This window comes from Columba livia, chromosome 1, assembly GCF_036013475.1.
Source record: "Columba livia isolate bColLiv1 breed racing homer chromosome 1, bColLiv1.pat.W.v2, whole genome shotgun sequence".
NCBI lineage: Eukaryota > Metazoa > Chordata > Aves > Columbiformes > Columbidae > Columba > Columba livia.
Window position 1 is genome coordinate 56993830 of NC_088602.1, and position 27197 is coordinate 57021026.

The 27197-nt window shown below is 41.3% G+C and overlaps 1 protein-coding gene across 5 annotated transcripts in view; it reads left to right on the forward strand.

Annotated features, from left to right (window-relative positions):
* The window catches only part of CLYBL (citramalyl-CoA lyase), a 179703-nt gene that overhangs the window by 39040 nt on the left and 113466 nt on the right, over positions 1-27197 (forward strand). Inside the window, exon 1 of one of the 5 annotated variants that reach the window (XM_021290551.2) lies at positions 14597-14904. The exons of the other annotated variants lie outside the window; for them this stretch is intronic. Within the exon in view, the coding sequence (XP_021146226.2) occupies positions 14879-14904 (26 nt within the window). The 5' untranslated portion in view covers positions 14597-14878. Of the gene's footprint in view, positions 1-14596; positions 14905-27197 lie in introns of those variants that run through there. 5 annotated transcript variants of the gene reach the window in all.

The following is a 27197-nucleotide window of genomic DNA, read 5'->3' on the forward strand; positions in this document are numbered from 1 at the left end:
GTGGCTTTGCCACTTCTGTAAAGGTTCATCACCGAAATGGTGCCGTGCCTGGTCTTAGGCACCCAACATCAGCCGGGTAACTGCAGCAAGTGTGGGGTATTTCAGAAATGATTTGCCTCTGAGAGTGGAAATTTGCACCAACACGCTGCTGTTTAACTGAATTTCACCATACTTTGGGTTCTATGCTAAGGAGAGACTTTTACCTTTTACTCCCCTAAGTTTACTTCTTGCAGCTGAACTCCTTAGAAACACCAGCCAGGCAGTTTTAGTGCTAAATGTATAACGAATGTTTAATGAGATCTAATCTTTTTTAATGTGGCTAGAATCTCCCCTGGTTAATTTGCATAGACAATTTATGGAAAACGAGAGGCATTCCCCATAAGGAAAATGCTTACATGTTTTGCTTTATGGTAATTCTATTTTCATTCCTTTCATCCAACAGTCTCCAAGAATTTACCATTCCTCCCCAAAGTGCATAGCACTACCAAGCAAACACACATTCCAAGCCCTTTTATCGGCTGAAAACCTGCAAGACACAGGCAGGTTGCAATATGCCCAAAACAGTTGCAAGCCCCAAATAGACAAACCCTGTCCCTTCTGTTGCTGGGTGCAGGCGCCACGTCCTCCCAGCTGGCCCCACATGTTGCCCCCCATCCCACCCCGCTCCGGCTCCCTGGCCCCACAGCCACCATCCAGACAGGGAAAGCACCACCAGAGATGTGCCTGCCCGTGGGGATGCTCAAAAACGGGCATTCTCCTCGTCCGAAGGCTGCCATCCAGAGCAAATGTTTTATCTCTGGCAGCCCCATGTGCTGTGCCCTCTCTGACATAATTTGGCCAAGCTGGGCTACGCTCTTCGCCCGTTTTCCTCGTGCTCTTCCATCCCTTCAGTTTACACAGCTGTTGTGTGAGTAGAGAAGGTGATATCAAACGCAATGCAAAGTGATGGGTAGCCCATCAGCTGTCTGACTCAGCTGCAGCACACCGAGCACGGCTTGCCCTTGCCACAGCATGGAAATGTTTCCCCTTTCTGAGGATCGTGTCCCCACGAAGGTGTGTGGTGATGAGGATTAAGCTCAGTTTATTATTTTCTTACCTAACTGGTGCCAAAACTTGTGACCGTGTTACACATCTAGGAATCAGTGTCTAGTCTTAATGAAAGAACCGGGTTGATAAAGATTAAATTATAGAGGGATCAAAAATATGTTATTTATAGTATAGCTCACTTTACTGTGTTGTGAGTATATTATATCTAGTAGGCTAGCCAGACATTTTCTAGCAAGTCAGCTTATTTTAAATGCTCTGTGCCTGTTTTTACACTACAAAGGTTTTATATCAGTTAGAAATTCCACAGACAAAAATATATATTTTAATCTAATTTTAAACCTCATGAAACTGATGAACAAAGAAAAATTTGTAAGCAGGTGCTAATTTATTTACAGAGAAAAAAAGCCCATTTTGGGGAAGGGTGTTCATTTTTGTGCAACATCTGCTGAGGCAACAAACACATCTTTTGTCTGACTCCTAGGAAATTCTGAAACAGATGTAGTGTTTGCTGAGAAATTTTTGTTGTTATTGTTGGTGGCAAACGTGGATTACAACAGTTATGTCCATACTTTGCATTTGTTGTCATCTCCCAGAAACAGGGCATCTCAAAGTGCCCCAGATAAGCAGTCTTCCCAGGAAGGGTGTGCAGGGATGCCAAGGTGAGTTCTGCTGGTCACCCTCCAAACCTCAGTGCTGCGCTTGCCATCAGCAATCCGCATCACCTGGGATATAGCCCACCCATCAATTATATACACAGTGCTTCTGTTATTATTCCTTTAAATCTTGTTTATACAAGCCTTATGAGGAGCAGCTGAGGGAACTGGGGCTGTTTAGCCTGAAAAAAAGGAGGCTGAGGGGAGACCTTATCGCTGTCTGCAACTACCTGAAAGGAGGTTGTAGCATGGAGGGGGTTGGTCTCTTCTCCCAAGTAGCAAGTGACAGGACAAGAGGAAATGGCCTCAAGTTGCACCAGGGAAGGTTGAGATTGGATATTAGGAAAAATTTCTTCACAGAAAGGGTTGTCAGGCATTGGAACAGGCTGCCTAGGGAAGTGGTGGAGTCACCATCCCTGGAGGTATTTAAAAGGTGTTTAGATGAGGTTCTTAGGACATGGTTTAGTGCCAGAGTTAGGTTATGATTGGACTCTATGATCTTGAGGGTCTCCTCCAACTGAAATGATTCGATGACTCTATGATTTTAGTAGCAGATCGATGGCAATGGAGGAGCCTGTGTGTGGTGTCTGAGGAGCACAGAGTAGCAGGGCAGTACTCGATGGCTTATGTTTACGGGACCCCAGAGCCAAATCATCGGATGTGCTGAGACCTTCCTGTGGAGCAATTTTGGCGGAGCGACGGCTGCTTGCCGGCTTTGGGCCTTGACATGATTTTGTTTTACAGAGGCTTGCTCTTGTGTGCTGTTTTTTCAGACCCCTTGACCTGTGCTTTCATTTCTGTGATTATGCAGAGTTCATGTTCCTGCTATACATCTACCAAAAGAAGATTTAAGAATAATTGCATTTTGCCCTTTTTTATTTCTAAGCTTTATAATTTGTAGCAAGTTCCTATAAAATATTTATATTTGGTGGAAAATAGTGCCGGCTGTTTACTTTTAACACCTGGTAGTTTTGTATGTGGAGCTATGGGGAAGTTCATCGTATGTTTCATCTTCTTGGTCAGATCTCAGTAATGCCCACAGGATTTGCATGAGTTTTCTGAAAGGAGAGCTTCACAAACTACGCAACACATTTTTTTAAAAAGTAAAGAATAAGCAAGCTTAGTACCACTGATTTAAAAGCAGTTTTAAGGGAGAAAATATCTTGCCTATTTGCTCATCCGTTCGGGTCCAAACAATCCTACAAAAATGTACATTGGACCATCAGCAGAAATTGCAGCATAAAAGCAGAGCCAAAGGAGCGTTACATTATGAATCCAGAAAAAGGCACCCACATATTCCATATTACAAATGCAAAAAAAATCTATTGAAGGTGAAATCAAAATACTGCAAACAATCTTTCCAGGATTAGGCCTTGAGACAAACATCTCTATTTGAAGGAAGCTATGATATTACACAGTGTTATACTATATTTTATTTAAGCCTAACACTAGTAACTTGTACTTTTTGGACATATTTCCTGCTGACATGTCTGGGGAGCTTCTTCCAGCTGTTGGAGGTAGGCAGGATGGGAAGGAGGACTCAGTTTTAATGAAAAGTGGCTATGCGAGAGAGGTGGTGGTCACTTGTTGGCTGGATCAGAGGATGGGGCAGATTCAGACCCCTCAAGATCTTGGAGGAGGCCCACAGATATCCATGGCAATCTTTCCATTGCCCTCATCTGCAGTAAAAGTGACTTTGTGGCTTTTCGGGCAGGAGGAGAGAGTGTGTGACTTTGACAGGTGCCAGTTTTGGGGTTTCTGTTCCTTCAGGTGAGCTGCATACAGGCTGGGCAGGGGATGTGCCAAGGGTAGAATTTGCTGAGGATGGCAAGTCCCATCTTTCCTGCAGAGCAAAAAGAAGTGCTTTGACCCTGAAAGCACCATCCTGAGTGGTGGGGCACAAAGATGGTTGAGAACCAGACGTTGTCTGTGCATGTGGGGTGCTGCCCACCTGATGTTTAGCCAGGTGGAGGGAGACACTTGGACCACGCTTAAAAACCCCTAGGCACCTCACCTGGGTATTCCTGTGGTCCACCCCTAAACTTAAAACCCACCTGGCTAAGTTATTCTGAGGCTAATATTCTGTGTTCATCTGTTTTGGACGATTTATTTATTTACCTTTGCCATGCCAGGCAAGTTTTATTGAAGACATCCTGCAGGTTAACTAGTTACAGGTGACTTTAGTTTGAGTGGCTTCTGCCCTCGGAGGGAGGTGCAGCGAGGTGGCCCGAGGGAGGTGTGTTGGAAGGTGAGGAGGAAGCATTTCATCCCCAGGTAGAGCTGCCGCAGGGCAGGTGCCAGTGATCGGTGGCTTGGGGAACAAGCCAAGGGAGGCTGTGGGTTCCAGAAAGGGACTCTGGCTTCCCCAAATCAACTGAAGAGTCATATCGCATCGATTCTTTACTAGCACTGAATTTTTATGAACACATACTCAGACTAGGAAATGCCATCTCAAAGTGTTTGATCTATATAGGTATACCTATAAAGATATTTTTCTATGGAGGTATAATACAGTAATTATTTATGTATCAGGAACAAGATGCACTTCGAAGAGATAGTGCCTTTAATTCTATATGCTTTCCTATCACAAGCTGATTTTTAAATTGGGAAACTTGGGAAAACCTTGTAAATGAGGCTGCCGGTTTATTTATTTATTTGTTTCGTTTCAGCTGAGACAGATGGGATTCTCGGATCATGCACTGTTAAGCCTTCCTTTGGAATTCGCGCCACTGCGGCCACAGAGCCCAGATGGCGCTTAAATCTGTCATTTTTTAACAACCTGACTTTCTTAATTTTATATCCAAACACATTGAGCATTCAAAGTGATTAATTACTGTCCAGATATGTCTGTGCTGCAGCAATTTACTCGTGTGTGCCAAAGATCATTTTGTTTCGGAGTAGGTAGTTTGGTGAGGGCTGAGTGTGTGGCAAGAGACTCACCAGCAGATACCTTGTGCTGGAGGTACCCCCGTTTCCCAACAAATAAGAAAGGGACTTTTATTAATTTTTGCTCCAAAACCTCTTATTTTTTTACATGTATAGCTGCCTGGACACTATTTAAATTGACTTTTTAAATGAACTGTAACCAGGGCTTATTTTTGGAATAGGGCTTATATTTCAAGCATCCTCAAAAATCCTGAAAAGTCATGCTAGAGCTTATTTTCAGGATAGGTCTTATTTTCAGGGAAACGGGGGTAGCAGTGTGGAACTGCCAACACTCCCACAGCAGTGGCTTAACAAAACGTTTCCATAAGTAAAACACACAATTTTGGTGCACAGCGATACGTTACAGCTTCCATGCGGGATTTTTTACTACTGCCATATAAGCTTCACTTTCACCAAATCTTCCATTTCCCATCAAAAGGGATTTTTTCTTTATGCCTGACAAATACCAACATTATCTTTTCAGGATTTTGCATCCAGACACTAGTGACGTGGCCAAGATTATAATGGCCAAGTATTTAGTGAAAGACAGCTGAAGGATTTTCTTCAAGAAGCAAAGCTTGTTCCAGAGATTTCAGGAATGAAATTATCAAATTACCATAATTCTTCATAGTCGGATGTTTCTCCGGTGGCCTCTCCTCAATTTTTATTTTACAGTGGTCATTCTTCTGAGTTTATATATTATTTTCAAGTCCAACACTGGCATTAATTAATGTATTTGTGGCAGGCTGCTACCAACTCCTCGATTTTTGGAAATGAGGGAAGAAGTGATGCTGCTTGGTCCGTGCAGCTCTAGCTCCAGCTTTGCTGAAGATATCAATACAACCCGTCAAAATCCTTGAACTGCTGCTGCTGTTCCCTTTGACCAAGCACTGTTAGACAACCACATGAAGGTTATTGTTGGATGCTACTGCGTATTGTTTGTTGGGTCACATAGGTTTGGCGCAAGTGGAACTGTGGCTCTCGACAAACCCAGAGGAGTGGGAGCTTCCTCTGTTGTGCTGGGAGCCATCTGGAGTTTCTAGGGCTTCCTTCCCCTTTGCTGCGGAATTGTAGTGCTTGTGCTAAGTTAAACACCAGCAAAGCAAATGTCTAACTCTTTCCATCACTGGGGGACACTTGTAGTCTTACTTGTTGGCATCGCTGTTTCATCTCACCCACCATGCACACTGCTGCAAGAGGACAAGTTCATGGGAAATGAAAAACCCAAGACCCATTTGCACTTATCCAAGGAGCAGAAGTTCAGCAGTGGTGAATTTTGGTTCTTCTTAAAAACCTCAAGGAAGAGTTATTCCTCACCATATTAACATAATCTAAAGGAAAATTTACTCCTAGAAAAGCAAAATGAGGGGTTTTTTTTTCCTTCTGCTTTCCTGGAATCTGCATGGAATCAGATAAGTAAGAAGTAATCAGATAATTAGACACCCCTGGCCAAATGTATGCTATAAGGTTTTCAGGAGTACCTTCTACTAAAATGAAAATGTGCTATTCATCGACTCGAATAGCCAAAGTGTAATGCTGGAAGGAGTGACTTCTACAGTGGTGATTTAGCTACATTTTATTGTTGACTTGAAAATAAGCATCCCACTAGCTGCACCACAGCACAAGCTTAGAAATTGTGCTTATATATACATATATATATATATAAATATTTATAAGCTGAGTTTAGACAAACACAGGTATAAAGTGAATTTGCATCTATAATAAAATGATTGTGTTATATCCATATTGATAAATGTACGTGTGTGAGTGTATAATCAGTCTGAATGAAATTTTGGAATATACTATAGTTTCAATTCTTTAACGTACCGCTGTAGAAGTCTTTTACTCTGAGAATACTACATCTTGGTACACACATTTCCCTTGTTAAATTTCAATTGAATTTAGTTGCTGTTAGTAATTACTGACTGGTGATCACTGTCGCAAAATTAATAATTAATATGAGACAGCTAATATACAGGACTGAAAAAAACAAATGCTCTTCTGAGGAGGGAGTTGCATCAGCACCGATGCCCAGTGCTGCATCCCAGTGAACATCAGCTCCTTCACATCCAGATTGTCCTCTCAGCTTACAACAGTCTAGGCAGCCTTACAGTAATTCTGTGAAGTTGTGGCAGTGCTTCGACATTTGTGTTTGGTTTGTGATTTAATAAGGCAGGAGAAGGCTGAGCGGGCTCTGTTTTTTAGGAGGAGGGATTTATTTGCTCTCTGGGGCATGGAGTTCTGGTTACTGTGTGCTTCATCGCTCCCTGACTGCTGATATTTGTATCTAGCATGACATTTTTCAGACAGGATAAGAGTGCTATAGTTGGGAAGGGTTTTTTCTGTCTTTTCTGGTTTGTACTCTACTTGAGAGGTGGGTACGATGACGCCTTGTGTAGCGTTGCAGTGTTCAGTTAATTTTTATGTAAGTTATAAATCTGAAGTTTATATAAAAAGAACGGATAAGCCCTTAGCCTGAGCCCCACTATAAAAAAAATAGGCAATGTACATTGTTAGTATTAAATTAGAATAATCCTAGCTAGTATTTCTTTGATAAATAATTCAGCCTGGTAGCAACTCTATAAGCTGTTAATAACGAGCATCATAACTTTCCATTAAAGTGAATCTCGGTGGTGTGGTGGGAGTTGATTTCTTCACTATGGAGGTCGTGGTCTTTCCTCAGCATGCTCCTGCATATAATAATACCTATGTTTTGGTAGCCCATTAATGACTGTACTAAGCATCCGCACCTCCTAGGTGCCCCTAAAATGTAATAACCAGAGTTTCTTAGACAACAAAAGTCCAAGTTTGGTGGGGTTTTTTGTTCTTCTTTCATAAATAAATATACAGGGAAATTTACGTCTGTAGCTTCAACTCTGTTGTATCTTTCCTATATAAAGCAGAATACCTTAGATTCCACAGGAGGTTCCTGATTCCAACTTTCTCTATTTCCAGGTAGAGATAGAAAGTGACGCTACCAGGTTTGCACTACCTCAGGGCAGTTTCAACCAGGAGGAAATGACTGCTGTTGACACTTTATCATTGTATGTTTGGTTTTGGCACAGAAATTACTTGGAGTATCTTTGTGCCATCTTCCTTAAATCTTGTTAGCCAGAGAATGACCTGGCGCTGCTCACCACCTTTTGATACTTCAAATGCCTGAGGGTATCTTCTCTTTGGAGTCTACCCCTTGGGAAATCCAGGGGTCTGATATGACTACTCAGAATATAGAAATCCTTTTGATAAGTAAAAGTTAAACCAGGTTATCTAATGAAAAACCCGAAACACAATCAAAAGGATGCAACTCCCAAGATTCCAGTTCCTATCCCCCTTTAAAAAGGAGCACACTTCGTCTGATTGCAAATCTATCAGCTTTTATCTAAATTGTTTCCAGTGCTGAAGGTCTTTCTTCCGAGCAAAATCTGAGGTGTTAGTTCCCGTCTTCACCTGTCCTCTGTCACGCAGGATATAGAACTTTAATACGAAAGACTGTAAAACGAGTTGCTATTTTTCTGCAGCGTACCTTTATCATGAGGTCAAAACGTGGTGAGGAGAAAAGGGTAACCACCCTCACCAGGGCCTTTCTTTCCCTTTGGGAGCACTTCTTCCTGACACCCCAAGTGCTGGACTCTTTGGGATGCTGCTCAAATCACAAAAAAGCTGTCTTTCACAAGTCAGTCTTTTTAACCTCTTCCTAATGAGTTTCCAAGTGTTTTTTGGCCATAGATATTAAAGCTGGTGTGTTTGCGATTTCCCTGGCAAGCTGCCGTTCGTAAAGGGGATATAGTGTTCTCTTGGTCCTTTGCCCAAAGTAATTTTGCAAGGAACTGTAACTGCAGTTAGTACATGTCATTCATTGGAGAGAGGTCATTGTAATTGCATTTGATCACAATCAGTTTATGGCTCTTTTATCATGTTTTCATGCTGCATATCTACTCCAACATCATAGCAAAACTTAATGGCTACTGTTTTACTTCTGCGTAAAAACATTTTATGGCCTTTTTGTGCAGCAGACATCAGGTTTCAATCACTGTTGCCCCATAGAGAGAGAAAAACGTTGGACAAAGAACTATCAAAAGTCTTTTAACTACATAAAATTTTATTTCAGGTCAACTTCCCATAAAAGATATTAAATGTATTTTGTGGTTTATTCTGCACGTTAACAATTTTAGAGGAGCTGCAATATTTTGAGGGAAGCAGTATGAAAGCAGGAGGTTAATTCACAGAAGATGTTTTACATTTGGGGTAGTTTTCCTTTGTAAAAGATGGATTTGGATATGGAAGCGGTGGCTGGAGAGTGCTGCTGTCACATTCTCAGAGCAGCTTTAAAAACTCACCGTTCCCCCCATAGAATTCAGATTACTGACCTTCAACAGAGCCTTTTTAATTATTGCTTTAAATTTTTGATGTTCCATTCATAAAACCCAGCACAATTCATGTGCCTTAAATTACATCTTTTGCTGCCTGAGCACTGCTGAAGTTCGCAGCTGAAAAGTTTAATTAAAAGGGAAACTTTGACATGCTGCTGAGAAGATTAGTTCGCATTAGAATGGTGAGATAAAAGAAAATTTACTTCTAATCTAATTAACACCAATTAAAAGATGTAAAAGAATTTGCATTGGCCAATTGTTAATTATGCATCAATTTGCCTTTCCTGCCACAAAAAAAAGCAAACCACGACCTGCTTTGTTTTAGGATACCTATAGTGCGATGATATTGCCACAGTCATTTTTCATACAAATTGGCTAAGATGGTAACACTTGCTTCGCATCATCCCCATGTTTTCGTTTGTGCTCAAGATTTTAGTGGAAGGTTATTTCCACTTAATTGGCCTGTAACTTGACAACTGTATGTAGGAGTGATGGAAATGCAAGTAAAAATTCCAGTTTTACAGAAACCTTTTGTCTCTATGAATATACTTATTTTCCTTAAATGTATGTATGTAATAGTTTGGAGGTGTTAGAGGGGTATGGCTGGCCACTTTTAAGTGTGTCTGTATTTACACATGCTCATATTTCTTTTAATTCACGCTTCTTTTGGAGATTATATCTGGGATTATCTGGTAACAAATATGGTTTTGTTCCATGTGCCTTGACAGTGCTTTTATGCAGGATGTCATATTTTGGTAGAACTGGTGTGGCTAGTGAGCTTCTCAGTTTGCTTCCAGGTAGAAGACTGAAGGTATTTCATCACTGTATGGTAGGTGCTTGCTGCAAGCTTAAAATGTTGTGTATATTTTTAAGGTGCATTTGTGTTCTTTTCTAATTTTGCTTTTGCAGATTTAACATTTAAACATGAGATGTCTAGTTCAGTATAAAGATGTCTAGTTCGGTATAAAGTGTCCTTGTGCAGGCAAGGCTACGCTGTTCACATTCTGTTAAGCACTGTATTTTTTTGGGGGGTTATTATATTACTAGATTATTTTACATATAAATACCTTTTTTTTTGTAACACCACCAAATGAACAATATTTATGACCTTGGTTGCTGCTTGGGCCCTCAATAACCTGAAGAGAAATCTAATACAAATTTCCTGCATTTGTGTTTACTCTATCATACTTTTTAACTCTTCTACTTGCTGCCTGTCTGTACAGCAGATAGTGTAGAAATGATTTGCCTTCAGTGTGGCAAGGCTGATGGGGTTATGAAGATGTCAGAGCCCTGAACAGCAAGAGGGTTGCTGGTTTCTCGTAACCGACTACAGAGGAGAAGATGTGCGTGCTTGAGTCTGAAAGAAAGGTGATGTCAACCCGCTTTAGGGAAGTAGTATGAACACGGAATTTTATGGCCAAGTTGTACGTTATGGGGACAAAAGAGGACAGGGAACAGGTCAAAGGGAATAGAAGTATTTGTGTTACAGTATTGTTTGCAATCAAATGGTTGTGACAATGTCTTAATTAAGAATTGTCCTGAATTTGCTCATAATATTAAAAAATCTAATTCTTTACCACTATAAAAATGTATCCAGTAAGTCTTCTATATGTCTTCTTGTTCCTGTTATGCCTTGCTGTACGGTTCTTTACGCTTTATATTGCCTTTTGTGAAAAGCATCACAAAGGTTCTTTCTAAAGAAAACAAACCAGGAGCTAGAACATAAAGAGTACATTATATATTTGACCAATCACTTTTATAAAGTCTGATGCAAGTCTTTAATCTGAGATCCTTGGAGAATGCTTTAGTTTTTAATATTTGTATGACCTTCTCCAGGGGACTGAAAAATTACTTTGAAGTATCAAAGTGGTGCATGGAGTTTTAGCTGTGTGATTCCCATTAAAGTCAGTAGGAGCCAGGTAGCTAAAACTCAACACAACTATGAAAACATGCTCCTTGTGCAGTGTTAAGTAGTAAAGCAATTCTGTGATATGGCAGTGACATTTTACTGCATTTTCCAGCTTTATAGATCCACTCAAAGCTTGTATTTTTACTGGCGTTTTACTGTTCAGTGAAAATAATGAAGGAATATTCAAAAGCAGGTGTGGGCTATTCTAGTAAGAGGCACAGCTGTTGGGAAAAGCTGACGGCTTACATATACATTTTTAATGTAAAATGGCAAAATCTCTTTTGCAAATTCCGAGCTGGTCACCTGTGTGCTAGTTGTACTGGAAGCAGTTGTTCGAGGTGCCTGAAAATACCTCTGCGTACCCTCAGCCCAGGGCCAAAACCAGCCCTCGGTGCCCCACGGCGCTGGCAAGCGATGGGGGTTTCTCAGCTCTGCCATGTTCCCGTCCATGGAGGAAGAGGAGCCGGTGCTTCCCAGAGGCACTGACTGGCAAAGCAGCCTTCCAGAAGAGAAGCCCGATCTAATTCATACAGTTTCTTTCCATTTGAAGTACCTCTACATTTGGCAAATGTAGCTACCGAATGGGCATTCGGTCTTTGAACTTCAGCAAAGCCAGAGGGATTGGGGTTTTGGGGTTTTTTTTTTGTGCTTTCTTAATTTTTTAATACCAGGTTTGTGGGAACCTCCAAGGGGGCAAAATGTTTTGATTTGATGGTGTCTCCCCTATGGACCAGGAAGGCAAGACTTTCAATGGGAACTCCAGTCATTTGTATTTAGGGTTTGTGCTGGATAGGTCTTAAAAGGAATCTGTCACCACATCTAAATCAAGCATCAACACCAGCTTCCAGCAGCATGCTTTTACTTTCAGCCCATGGCAGTAAGATTTTTTTGTTTGTCTGTCAAAGATCTCCATATATAGTATTTTATATGAGCTTCTGATTATACTCCCAATGAGTTTTACCCCGTACAAAACCTATATCTATTCTTTTGTGTTGACCATGATAATCCGTCCTACATCTTCTCTAGCGAAGGCAACCCATAAAATCAGAGGTGTTGGTCATCCTCATTAGCTGCCTTTCATCTCTTCTGGATTTGTTGCTCTTGGTACTTTCTAGCTATAGTGTCTGTCTGACTGAGAGCAGCTGGTTTTTACAGAAAACCTCTGGTCCAGCCAAATTTACACCAAATAAGCAGCCTGGAATGTGAAAAGACAGTGTCTTCTGCAGACAGCTAATGAATTTCTTTTTGAATGACAGATTAGTTTCTGTATCAGGTTTTCTGAAAGAGTGTGGGAAGCCTGCTTTGTGATATGGAGGAAGGAGAAAATGCAATGCTATCTGTGTTCAATCATGTTCTGAGATAGAATTACATAGAGGCTTGGTCCTAAATTATAAAACATAACTGCCCTTTTCCAAGCAAAAAAGACCATGCTTATGTCTTTTTGGCTCTGGAGCTGTGTGCAGAAATCTGGAGGGTTGTCATACACCAGGGACCTGTTAGAAGTAATTAACAATACACTAATGATGCTTGAGAAATGAGACCATCACAATCTTTAAACAAAACTCAATTCTGAGTCATCTTTGTCCACTACTTCGCAAGAAGAGCAAGCATTGAGAGGAGCTGGCAATCAGAGCTCCATTCATCTCCTCAAACTTGGGCTTTGCCCATGCTGGCCTTTGTCCAGTTTGAAGCACCTTTGGAACCAGCACATCTCTTTTGCATCCTTCTGCCCTAAGCCAAAACATCGTCTGAAAAAGTCACAACACAATCAAGTTGCTAAGCGTCTATGAAGTTTAATTTACACCAATGTAGGATGAGAGGTCAGCTGTTATATTCATCTTGTCTAAAATCAGAAAGGAGGATTTAAAGCTTCCAAATGTTGCATTTCCCAATGATGTCTAGTAGCCATCTGACAATCTGGACAGTCTTCTAATGGCAAACCTACCTGGGCCTGCTGTTCCCTCCCGAGCAAGGGCCAGAGCTGTCTACCGGTGCTGCTGGCTGGGACCTGCTCCTCGATGCAATATTAGCTCACAGATTGGGCTTCTGACAGGGGTCCTCCAAGTTGCAAGAGATGGGTAGGATACCTGAAGAAGAGTCTTGTCACACAAGGTTGTCGAGGAAATAAACTTACAGCTATTCTATCTGTCTCAAAGGCAGCACTGAAGAATCAAAATCAATTACTCCAGAATTTGGGGGCCTGAGTTCATCTCTAACTGATGTGATGTGTTAAGAAGCCTACAATACTCAAAAGACAAATCCAGCCATTAATATCTGACTATAGTTTCTTGATATGGGCGATGATATTCTGACATTTACATTTTCAACCAAAAATTGTGAAATGCGCATAATGCATCACATTACCTCAATAATGCTGCAACTTCTTTGCAGCTATGAAAGTGTTTTTATAGTGTTCATGTTACAGCGCATCACATTATATAGCATCAAGTGTTTCATCATTAGCACAATCATTTCAGTTTTTCTCAAGCTGACTGAGCAATTTCCAGAATTAAATAACATGGAAAGATAGCAGGTAGTATCCATGGTCTAATCTATCCTTAATCCCCAAATTTTTATTGTGTGCATCTCAGCACAGTTTGCCAGGAGCTCAAGCACTACGCAGGGTTTTCAGAGAAGAGTAATGGTAATTCATCTTTAATATGGGCAGATAGCTCCCAGAAACTACAGGCTTCATCTTATAAAATGACCCAACACAGAGACTGCAAAGATTAAAAATCCTTATCAAAGAGTTTTGCTGCACTTCTGTTTTGTAACAGTACACTGCACTTGAAAGTCATAGTGCTGACTTCCTTGTGTCCAAAATTTATATTAATTAGATTTCCCGAGCTGCATTGATTTTTTTATATATATATTATATATAACTTTATATTTATATATATAAGTACCATTTCCAAACCTTTTGAGAAGGCCATATTTATGAAATACTGACGTGTACTATAGGATCCAGTCCCACTTGCTCAGTTTTCCTTCTCTGTTACCCCGTGCATGTTTATACTGACCTGGTGGGAAGTGTATAGTGGTATTTATTGCTATATGACAATAGAGAGTAACTTTTCCCATGTGGTTAATCCAAAATTACATTTCTGTAATTTTTAACAGCACAGCGTATGCGTGTGCATCTGTATTTGTGTATTTAATTCAATTACTAGAAAATTCTTGCCCTTGATTTGCATAGCAAACATGTCTGAATAACAGAAGAAATAATAATATCATTACATTAGTTTTATTAGACTTTTCGGGTTTACAGATGTAAATAGGTTATGATTTCATTTATTTGATTACGTTTTCATTATTTATTTCTCTTTAATTGAGAAATATTTTGAAGTGTGCAGAGACTGAATCAAATTTTCATTACAGACCTGGTCAGGGACCGATCTAAATGATTCTTTAAACAGTTTGTAAAAAAATGCTCATTGAAGACTTGTTAAGTCGTGTGAGAATATGCATTAAATGCTTATCTCTCCTGTGGGTATGTAGGTATCAGCTACTTGGTTTACTATGAGAGGTTTAATGCTTTTCTTCTAATTTCTAATGAACTTTACCACCAGACTACTTGATCATGACTAAGCCTATGAACAATGCAAATGGAATTGCCCCCTGATGGTGAGGAATGGGGCCCAGATGGCCCTTAAAAGGTGATAATTAGGAAATATAGCATATCTGAGTAGCTAGAAAGAGAGAAATTTGTTGAAGACAGTCAATCTGTTTGAAGCAATGGTCTTTTCCTTAATTATATAGATTTTCATTTAGGGCTGCTTTAAAGTAAATTTTCCCAGAAAATTTTATTTGCAGCTGGAAACTAGAAACCACCGATTCTGCTTCTCCCTGTTTTAAATTCTCTGTGGGACCTTTTTGACTCATGTTGTCTTCAAAATTTGAGTGACAGGCTGGCTGTGTGTGCTGTGGCACTATTTGGGGTTGTAGGGAATCTTCTGCTGCAAAATGGCAACAAAATGAGAAGCACCAGGTATAGATACTGGTAAGTTGTAAAACATATGTATTACCAGAAGTCAACTGTAAACTCTACTGGATGAGGATTTGCTTGCTTCTAGAAAGATTCGTCACTGTTTTGAGAGTTTCATTGCCTTTTGGGGGTTTCATAAAGCTCAGAGTTTTATTTCTCTATTTAACTTTATAACTTTATTAAAAACACTGTGATTTGGAAATAGATTGTTGCTTTATATTATAGCTCAGATGCTAATGAAACAGTACCACAGGTCGTTTAAGGCTTTCCATTGTAGCTCTCCTTTTACAGCTGCTTTATGAAACGAGGTTTTATGTTGATTGTATTGGCTGTGTTGTGAGCAAAATGCCAGTGGGGAAGGGACATCCATATTGCTAGCTTCTAGGAGAGTATTATGGAGAAAAGAGACAACTTGCTGGTAATTAACTAATTTTTAATGGTATTAATTTTGTAAACTCTGTACCTGGCAGAGATATGACTTAAGTACATATCGTAATTTCAGAGGACAGGTAGATAGATGTAATGGTAGAGACGTATAACAGGTTGATGCATATCAAACATTAATGTTTTGAACGTGAAATCATGACTTGAATTTAAGAGTTGAATGCAAGCCTGTGACAAGTATTTAGCAGTAAAATCTGTTGGGATGGCCCGTTTGCCTCACGCTTACATCTGATTCACCGTGTCAGAAATAATTATCCAAAACGGAGGCATATCTTGCAGACTGTGTTTTGTTTTTGTGGGAAAGGACAGACTTGCTGACAAAATAGGGAAGGCCCTCCAGGAGGATTCTTTTGTCTCCTAAAATATTTGATTCTGTCTCATATTCTGTCCCATAGGAAATGGTACCATGTTCTGACCCTGTCACGGTGAAGTGAAATACAGGGCTCAGCAGTCACTGTATTGCCAGGGCCCAAAAGGGCTCTGATCATCATCGCCTATATTAACCTCTGCCTTATGTTACGTATTGTCCTTGGTTTATAAATGCATTTTCCTTGGCTTCTTGTTGGCTGAATTTGGATCATCAAAAGGTCAGGCTTCTCTGCCTTTAAATATCAGATCATTGCTGGTTTCTCTTCTGCTGGGACATCCTCTTCTTACGAGGAACCAAAAACCAGTGCTAAAGGACCTACTGAGAGGGAAGCTACAGGAAAAAAATATTCTTTACAAGATTTCTTTTGATTTTCTTTCTTCCAAGTGTAAGGTACTCCGACACATAGAATGATACCTATATTCAGTTATTGCTTCCATGTCTAGAAGGCTTATTGCAGTAAATAAAAGTATTTCCAAGACTTTGAATAGGCTTGTAAAACCTTGTTTGGTATTACATAGTAGTACTGATATGAAGTGTAATTAAAAAATAGCCCTTGTCAGTTTGCTATAGGTTAATCTGACGTTATTATAAGACATCCATAAAGTGCTTCTCAGACTGATAGCAGTTTGAGCTCCCACATATATATATTTTTTTTTAATTAGGAGTTTTGAACCATGAAAACCAAGTTTGTGAAACTATTTCACATTTTTTTAGGAGAGTTTTATTAGCAATTACATAGAAAATAATGTGAGTTTTTAAGAATAGCTCTGGCTGGCAGTATTTAAATTCAGATTAATATAGTTTTAGGAATGGTGACTGCTGAAGCAGCAAAAAAGTACCAGCTGTAAGCGGGGGAGGGGGTAATAGTAAATAAACACAGATTTCCTCCTCCCTGCCTCCCACACCACAGCATACTGTAAATAAAAGTATAACTTGAGCAAGGCCTGTGGGATTCACCACATGCCTGGCCCAGGAGTGCTGCGGACACAGACCCACCGACCGGCACCCACGTCTACAGCCAGATCCGGCCTGCGAGCAAGAGCCGTCACAGTGAGAACATCCCGTGGCCCTCACGTAGTTTAGATGATGCCAAGACTGCTGCGACAGCGCTGCACGTTCGGCTAAAAGCGGTTTAACAAACACATTAAAGAGGCTGTGCTGGTTTAGTTTCCCACGCGTTCAGCTTTATGCCCATCTGAAGCGACCAGTACGGCCAAGTGGATGGAGTTAGAGGTGTGTAAATGGAAAGCATGGAAAGCAAAGGAGACAACTGGTTGGTGCCCACTTGTAAGAAGCTGATCACCTGTTTGTCAGGTCCAGAAGCAACTTTCCATTTGGCAAGTTTTGTGTGTGTCTTCCAGGAGGCTCCCACTTTTCCTTCCTTCTGCCGTGCTCCTTCTCTGGGCAGCCATGCCCCCTTCTCTGCCATAAGGGAAAGTTTGCTGCCACCCCCTTACATCTCCCAAGTCTCCCAACTGCTGCATTTCTTTTTGTTCTGGCTGCTGTAAGCCAAATAAGCAAATATCATCTGCTAGGCATGATTGCACTGCTTCCCAGCATCTCCATAGGGTCAGCATTTTGGGTTCCCTTCTGCTTTGACTGGAATATTGGGGTTTCTTCCACTGCTCTTCTACAGTTTGTTTAAAAAATTAAAAAAGAGAGACTCTTACTGTAATTAATATTGTTTGTTATTCAAAAAGAGTGTTTTTCATCTCTCTGTCCATCCCAGCCTACAAAAGCCATTCAGAATGTTCCATATTATATCATTTTGCAAGTAATTTATTGCAAGTTTAATTTTACATGGCCGGAAGGAGAAGACAAGAAGTGGAGGGTTACTGCAGGCACTCTGATGTGATTCAGTGTGCTTGTTCTGTTTATTATAATTGATTGGGAATGGTTAAAGTACCTAACAGCTGCCTGCTATATTGTGCTGATATTTATATGGTACTTTTATATTCTGTCTGAAACCATAAGCACAAAGGGTTTCTAAAGAATTAATATAAAACTTGCTTGTAAAATTCCAAGGTTTATAGCACGATCCCTTCAGTGCAGACCTGTTTGTTTTATGTGGGTGGATGTTACTTAACTCTGTGCAATACTTTTCTGTGCTTCTCTCACACAGGAAAACTCCAGGTTTTGAAAAGTTTAATACCTTTTATCTTATTGAGACGAGCCTACCCTCTTTTTGTAAGGAAGTTATTTTGAAAGTAGGTGATAGGTATAGATGCAAGATTAACATGGGGTAGATATCCTGAAGTACTTTAAATCACTTGGGTAACAAGTGGTCACTTTTCCCTGACACTTGAAACCTTTTGTTTAGGATTAACTCTTTAGTAGCTTGTTTCTTTTCCCTTTCAAACAGGCAGCCTAAGCTTGATCCAGGAGATGGTGCTGGTGCAAACTGCCTCAGGACCACCTTTCCCCCTTCATCCAGCGACCATACTTGCCATGAGATGTGCCTCTTTGGATATTTTCTCCAAAGCTGAATTTATGGTTTAATATGTTTTATACCTCACCCTTGGCCCATGGCTCACAGTTCCTTATGGCGCTAATACAACCCCATCTCTGGTTGGAGTGAACCACAAGCCCTTTATTAATATTTCCTTGTGACCTGTGACTGTTGCAAGGCTTCATACGACCTCCATCCAAGCGTGTTGGCTGGTCATCAAAGGGGCACAATAAGTGGCGGAAAACCTGCCGCTCTTCCTAGGTGTTGGCAAACCTGAGTGTCCCAAACACGTCCTCTGGAGCCTCTCCCACTACTGCTGTGGTTGCTTCTCCAATTTCAGTGACTTCCTGGGAGCCACTGTATTTCAGTCTTGTAAATAACATTATACTCGTGCCACCTTCTGCTCTGCATGTATTGATCATTAACTCAACTGGGAGCACGCAAAAGCTGAGAATGGTTGGAATAAACTGAAGGGGCTGAGCCAAAGAGAGCAAGCATTATAGTCTTGAGCGGGTGGCTTTGCTAAGGGCAAAGGAAGCGTGGTGTGATGTGATGTGAATTTTTTCCGATTCCTTTCTGGCTGCAAGAGGTGGTGGGGCTGCCCTGGTCATCTTCACCTTTAGGGAGGCTGGTCTTTCCCCAACCTGCAGCCTCCTGGGACTTGACAAGCCTTCAGGCTTGGTGTTGGACTTGGAAGAAGACCTTGCAATGAGTGGGCTGGACTTGCCCCATGACAAACCGAGCCTTGCTGGGGAGCAAGTCTGCTTGGAGCCATGTTAGCTGAGCGTGGCACTGACCATTAGTTCCACCTGGTGCTGTAGAATGTAGGGAATGTAGAGAAAGAAGGATCTATATAGTCTTAAAGAAAAAAAGTTGTTCATATAGGTGGATGGAGAAGCATCTTAAGTAAGGAAGGAAGATATTTCAGGGATAGTTGAAGGAAAGCAGAAATTGAGAAGCCTGATTTATCTAGGTGTCAGTATGTTTACTCCACTGCCTTAGCCTGTTTAAAATGCTGCATGAAACATGGTGCACACAGAAGGAAATACTGTGGCCTGTGAGAGGACCAGAACTTGTTCTTTTACATCTCAACCTTTCTCTGGAATCTGTCAAGATGCTTGGTGCTTTTGGTATGTCTTTTTATTAAATCGTCTTTAGCTTGTGTCTTTACTTTTATTTTTCTCTTATGAAAGTGATAAAAATAATTTAGTTTCTTAGTTGTCCTGCCTTGGTGTTGTGCCTGCACCTGAGTCTCTGATCTTCTTGAATGAGGTTTTAATGAATCCCCACCTGAAACATTAAAACCCACAAGGTTTTAGTGTGTGTAATAATAATGCAAAGAGTATTCTGGTTTTGAACTGTGGGGTGCCCACATTTGCAGGCTTTTCTCTGCAATCAGCTAGTCTTGAGGTTTACCCTCTTTTAGAAATGGCCGTGTAGGTCTATGACTCTCAGAAAGGAAACGTGAACAAAAGACAGCATACCATGTTTTATAATGCTGATAAATCCCCAGGGCACAGTTAGCATACTGAATGTTGACAAAATTAGAAGAGGCAAATGCCCCTATGTGTATGTTTATTTGTGCCCATTTTCTTTTCATGGGCTGAATTTAGCTTTAATGAATGCATCAGCGTGCCAGGAGCATCAGAAGCGCTCTCTGCCTCTATCCCACCCCTTGCACCCCTGGTTTGGATGTTACTATGCAATGTTAAGGATATTCTTTCCCGGACATTTGCAAAAGAATAGGAAGCTTACCTTATTTTCATGTCTATAGCCTGCATCACAGATAACTTGTGCCCTGTTAGAAGGACTTATACTTCAAAATAAGCCTGTGGTTAATCTGCACCTGCAGAAAACCTGTATTAAATAAAGAGGCAGAAGCAGGGTGGGATTAGAGAGAGGAAGAACTAATTGGGCTCTTGGGCGGGTGGAAGAAGAGTAAGCTCCTCATCACATGCATTCTGCTTATTTTATTTCAGTTTGCATTCGAACAGCTAACCTGTGGATTGCATGCATGAAAATAGGAGACTAGGAATTCACACTTCAGGAAAGGAGCAAAGCTGCCTGCTTTAACACTGTGCTCCGTACTGGGATATAAGGATTGTCTTCACTTTGCAAAGCAGTTTTGAGTTCAGGTAGCTAATATACATCTGCTGCGCTCAGGTAAAAACACAGTGAAGACGAGGCACTTGGGTTTTGTTCTGAGGTCATACCCTGACTCCGCGTGGAGTTAACCTCCTGATAAGAATGGAGTACCTAGTTTCCACTCTCTTTCTACCTGCCAATATCTGCCATGCACAAGTTATTCCAGTGGTGAGAAAAAAAAAAAAAAGGCAGCTGCTTTTTTATCAGGGAGAAGCCTGAGGCGGTGGAATCCTCAGCCTTACAAAAATATAAATGACGAGGCTTTGATTCCTGCAGAAGGTTTAAGGCTGATTATTTTAAGAACCGTTGAAACCTGAGGCCGCAGCCCTCTGATTACAGTCCTAGTCTGTATTTGACATAGTGCAGTAATGATTTCTAACATCTATTTTAGTTTGGATTTAGAGAGAGAGAGGCAACCTACATTGAAGTATATTACCATGCTCTGACTTGTGAGCATTGTGTAGGAGGTTTAAGTCAGATTATTTTAAGAACTCAACAAGCCTGAAACAGCATTTTTATGATTATAGCTTTTTTCCCCCCATCCTTTCCACCCAGAGCAGTAGTGAATTCTAACATCTCTTTTAGCTGGCTTTAGAGCCGGAGCCAGCCTACACTGAATTGGTCTCTTTTGATGCTACAGTATTGACTGAGGGGAGGGACAGATGGAACAAAAATCCTAATTGCCCAAACTTACAATAGGTTCCCAGCAGCAGCCATCACAAAAGAAATGTTAATGCAGTAAAAGGTAAATGGAAGGAAGCTAAACCCAACTTGTGGACAATTCAAAACCTACATCAATTTATTTTAAACTGCTTCCTGCAGTTTGTGAACACCTTCCTTGTCATAGTAGAATTATATTTGTTTTAACATTAGTCACTGCCCTGCAGAAACCTTACCATGCTTCTGCAATTTGTAAAGTAAACTGGAGAATGTCGTCTGGCATGAGCAACAAATGACTTCCTATGGTCCAGGGCCAATGCTCTCAAAGTTATTTGTTGCAAATGGTCAACTTCCCCTGCGTAGTCTTCACAGCTGCAGCTCAACACTATCCTTTCTAGCAGTGAGAGTTGAGGGTATCTGCAAGCACAACAGATGGCAGTAGTATTTTGATGCTTCAGCCATGAAATAAGGGGCAAAATGTCCTTCTCCATCCATCCATCCATCCATCCATCCATCCATCCATCCATCCATCCATCTCACAAGAATTCTGTATATGTGTCATTCATCACATATATATTTATCATGTTTTCTGTTCCGTTTCCATTTTCTGATGCCTTTTAAAATACAGCTCCCATGGATGATGTGGCAATTAAGAGGATGCTATAAACTGGGAAGTGCTTTGCAAGAAGTCTGTGTTTCTGTTCCATGCCATGAAAATCTCCCACTCATTAAACAGGTTTTAAGAGTTAGTTTCTTTGGCTGACCATCATTACCTGTTCTAGTAAAGGGTACAGCTGAGGATTGTTAGCCAGTTCTTAGAGATACACACTAGGGATTAATTCAAGATACAACTTAAACATGCTTTTTGCCAAAGTGTAAAGAATCTCTAATCACAGAACAAGCTCCCTTGTCTTAGACCAAATATTTACTCTTTGGGAAGATGGTTCATTCTATAAAGAGACATCAGACATAAGTAATTAATATGTATTTTTTCTTAATCTTGGTTTGGGATGGTTTTCATAGGCTGTTTGGAGTCCACTGTGCTATGGTTGATGGATAACTTCAATTGCACTCTTAGAAAAAGCAAATAAAATTGTCATTTAAAATTAAAGTAAGGTGGGAACTGGTTCATATTTAACACAGAAGATTGTCATTTTTTCTGCCCTTTTAATCAAAATAATTAAAGAAAGTTTATAAGGGCCATTCTTGGGAACTAAATTCCGCCATGCCTGGCTCAGTACCTTATTGAATCTGGCAGTCAGGTTTGTCCCCTTGCCTTCTTGTGACCGCACAGGTCACACCAGCAGAGTGTCTCATGTGGACAAGTGCTGCAGAGGACAAAGCCCTCGGCCAGTGGGCAAGGAAGAAGAAAGGGATTTATGCAATTACGTATTTTGATTGAAAACTTTCTTAGTTGCTGTACATACAGCATAAAGGACTATGCCCTCATGATAGATTTATAAAGAAAAATGCACCTCTCAGATGCAATTTTGTTTGTCCAGCTGTGGGGTCATGTTGAGTGAGATGGTTGGTGTCTCTTCGCTCCTCTGCACCCAGGAGGAGGCCACAGGGTCTCAGAGATGAAGCAAGAGATGCCTTCCCCTTTGCTGGTTATTCATGTGATTGTGCTTACGTGGACATGCATGTATGATGACCTGTGGTGCTTTTATTGTACAAAAAAGCACCAAGGTTATCCATATGGTTTGACAACATTCCATGCAACTATATTGTCCTGCGTTTTTTGGAAAGTAAGATGGAAGTTCTGAGTGTGAAAGTCTGACGCAAGGTTGTTCTCCAGGGCTTACCTGTGGGTGCCTTGTCAACAGCAAAAAGTGCTAAGTAATGAAGCTTCTAGAAATTCCTGCAGAAAACTGTGCTGCAGCTCCCTGCAGGGCTCCCTCCCTCCATGCTGAGGCACAATGTGTTTGTCCTCTTGGGTTCACCTCGTTACTTCTAAAGCTATTCCCCAAAAAGCCCCTCTCTGCCCACGTGACAAAACTGCTGCCCATTTTCACCCAGAAAGCTTTGACAGGGCTGCAGTCAGTCGCAGCATCCGATGTTTTGTCTCCATCGCTTTTGGGTTTCCCTCTCGGTCCATGGCATGGCCTCGCGCGGGGTGGATGGAGGGGTGGAGCCGCCAGCTCCCCCCCCGTGCAGCTCCGGCTGGGTTCAGTGGCATTTCACTTTTAATTATAAGGTGCTTTTTCTCACCTCTGCCTGATTATTAACCCCTTCTTGGCCTGGCACGTGCACCACCGGTGGGAACGCTATGAAAACCCCTACCTGGGATCCCCGGGGAGACACAGCCGGTGCTGTATAGGAGAGGGGTTGTTGACAGAAACGAGGACCCCGTCACCCTCCCCCTGCCTCCCTCCTGCCTCCTTTTCCAGTTTTGTATAGAAATTTGGGTTCTCATGAGCCCAATTCTTTCCACCCTGTAGCCATCCACTACTGCGAAGCGCTTGGTTTCGGTGCCTGGCAGCGGTGTCGCTCGCTGGTCCCCTCCACGGTAACAATTCAAGGTCTGTATGTTTAGTTATAAAAGTCAAAGGTTAAGTGAGTTGGGAATAAAATGTCACTTAATGCGACAGAAACGCGACAGAACTGAAGCCGCTGATGCTTGTGTTACTCCTGGGGTTTTCTTTTCGCTTGCAGGCTTGGTGTTAAGTAATTTTATTAACTGAGGAGGGGGAAACATATTATTCGCTAACATTTTTAGCCTTGTTGCAAAATTTATTGCGTGTTGCTTCATAAGTATTTGAAAGCGGCACAAATGGAAAGGCAATGAAAGTAAAAATTGAACTTTTTTTTTTTTCTGTTGGAGGTGTTATTTAAAACATTGTACGATTAATCAAAAAGATTAATTGTTGCTTGTGGCTAAACAGATGATAAATTTAAAAATTATATTACTACAGTGTGTCAGCATAAAAGCTCCGTGTCCCAAGTGTGTCGCCTTTTTATGTTTCTGTTGACAAGGTTCAGGTTTTATAGCACACTACCAGAAAGTGTTGACACATATTCAGATCACTGATTAAATGTTTTAAAAACGTGCCACTCAGAAACTAACCCTGATGGTCTTGGAGACAGGCATTTTAGGAGTCTGAATGCATTTCCCTTCATCAGTTAGGCTGTAGCACAGTGAGCAGTATTAATTAACTTTTTTTTTTTTAATTTTGGTACATTACTATTTTAAGAACGGAGCTATTTATAATATATTTTTCTGGCACGTATTTTTATGGTTGTCTTCAATATGGTGTAAAAATTGGATGTTAAATATGTTGGAAATATACTTAGGCACTGAAATGGGGGGGGAGGATTATCTTTCTCATATGAAGGTGTTTTTTGGTTTGGAGATTTTTTTGCTTTTGCTCATTGTTAGCACTTTGAATTGTCTGTCTTGAGACAATTGGATGTTGTTAAAAAGCGCAAGCCAACGTGTCTGTAATTTCAAGCTGGAGATGATCTCATTATTTTGGAGATTTCACTCATGAGTTTGTTCCAAGTCCTTCAATCTGATGTGCCACCTCAGACATTTTCTCCTGCATGGAGTTACCTGGAGGTGGGCAGGCTCCACTCAGGCCTACCCTTCAAGTTTGCTCCACGGCATTACGGAAGAGTCATAGGATAAAAACCAAACCCAGTTTGAAAGTACAGGTTGGGACCCAGGTGTTTTCCCTCCCAGCGCTGCTCACTTCGCAAATTCAGGTTTCTGTGTATTATAGTGTCTGCCCCCATGTATTCTCTGCCCTCATTAGAAATGCATTGCTTTTCATTGGAGTTACGCTGTGCAGCTCAACTTACTGTTTTCCACTGGGTTTTTGTTTGGGTTGGTGATTTTGTTGTTGTTTTTTTAGAGATACGGTGTTACTGAAATATGAAACATGCAATCTATTAGTGCGTTTTCTCAGTGTTCACCACTCCGGCCTGCTCTGAATGGAACTGTAGTATTTCTGGAGTGAAGAATTTAGTCAAAGGAAGAATAGCTGGTTGACAAATTACCTTGCTATTTTATGGGATAGGAATGTTTAAAACACAGTGAGCATATCTTTAATTATCTCTTGGTTCACTGGTAGGTTTTATTGTGCCTATTATTGTCCATCAAACCTATGCATAATATGAGTGCCATATGTATCCTGTTTCCTTCTCTTGCAGTACAACTATTCAGAGATATTTTTATTCTGGAAAACAGTACTAAAATTTTATGCACATGAGGAAGCTGACTAGCTGAGTGGAGAAGGCATTTTTAATTGCACTATTTGAAGCCTTTTGCATGCTTCATTTCCAAAAGATTATTCATAAAAAAAAAAAGAAAGGGTAGGGCTTCAACTTCAGTTTCTAGTGAAAACTCCCTGTAAACATTTTAAATGAAAAAATGTTGAAAGGAGACTTTCTCCCATCTTTAGGAATGAAAACAATGTGTTGTGGGGGAGATAAGATCTGTTTCCACATCTATAAGACCTGGAAAGCATTGAATGTATGCTCAAGTAGAGCATATGAAAGATTCCTATCATCTCCCTTCTGCTCTTGTGGTGATGTTGTTTAGTCTTGTTTTCCTTCCCCATTCCGCCACTGAGGAGCATTTTTTTAGGGGATGAACTGCGAAACAAACCGTAGCCGTGGTTCAGTCACATGTGGAACAAGACCCTCTGGTCACCACTTCGCCCAGGAGCCACCCATCTTGTTTTGCTCCTGCCCTCTTGGGGCTGTCACCCTTCTGCTTGTCCTCTCTGCCAGCAGGAAAGGTGATACAGCTCATTCAACAAAGGGTGGTAGGCATGTATTAAAGAGAGATAAATCATCATTTTCCTCAAGAAGGTTGTTCAGCCCATCCTTGAGACAGTGGTGAGAAACTGTCCTGGGGGGAGCTGCCTCTTTCTCCACAGACTGCCTAAAAGAACAGATAACTCACGTAGGCTCGAAGTCTATTTAGTTGACTGAAGAATTTTGAAAGGCAGACAAGCAAAATCCTGGTTCCATTAAGTCAGTGATATTTTTTTAATTTCTCTGAATTTAGTAGTGCCGAGGTAATTCACGCAGAGTGTGCTGGAAAATCACGCTCTGGCAATCAGATAAATGGCTGAGTGCAGGGCACCTGGAGCTGAACCTCCCATTTGGTGAAGCGACACGACAAAATGCTGGGTCGGTGGCCTCAGCTTGGGGTTTTCCAAGATAAACAAGAGAGCATTACGTCAGTATTTGCTTAATTTATATATTTGAAAACTGAAATACCTTCCAAGCACTAACAAATGGAGCCATCACAGCTCTAACAGACATGAAAATGCATCCATCGCTCCACTTACACTACAAAAAAAGCCTGCACCCAAACTCCCAGTTGGGTATTATTTCCTGGATTTACTACAAAAAGAACAATGCATGTTTATTAAAAACAGAGTGGCTTTTAGCAGCAGCAGTAGCGCCGCGCACAATACACCAAAGCACAACGGGGGCCTTCTCCCAGCAATTGATGTGGAGAAGACCTTTGGCAGAGCAATATGGAAATGCGCATTCAGTGGCTTGATTAATTTGGAGTTTGGAAGCCACCTTCCCGAGATGGATGACAGTGGCTTATTAAATAAATAAATAAGGAGCAAGCTGAAGTCCGCGCCGGTGTTACAGCATCAGATTTATGTCATCTGCGCCGGCAGAAAAGGCCTTTGTGGCCGCTATTGTTCAGGCTGTCAGCGGCGGCCTTGGCAGCGGCCTTTTGTCAGGGCTTGTGTCGGGGGTAATAACGGGGAGATGACGGCGGTTGGTCCGTTTGATGTAACCCGGTTTTATGGACGATGGGCTTGGCATCCACACACGCGGGCGGAAGAAAATAAGTGTGCCGGGGCGCCGGGCCCGTCTGCCCTCGGCTCCCCTCTCTGGCAGCCGGACGGACGGCGGACATGGCGGCCAGGGTGCCTGGGGGTCCGGCCCGTGGCCTCGGGCTGTCACCAGGCCAGCACAGCTCCCTCCGTGCCCTGAGTATGGGGTACGTGTGCCTAAAACTATTTGGAAGTAATTAAGAACCGTCTGCTACAAATCGGAATAATGTGGTATATAATAGTAATCTGGCACACTCGGGGTAGAAGCCAGTTGGAACATTAGAAAGAAAAATCCTAACTGCTGCAAGACAAGTTATTACATGACATTTTTAGAGGGGTGAAGGGACCCTAGTTCCACATCTTTTTAGGGGAAACAATCTGAAGTCCTTGAGTTTTTTACTAAAATCTTTGTGCTTCTTTTCAACTTGATATT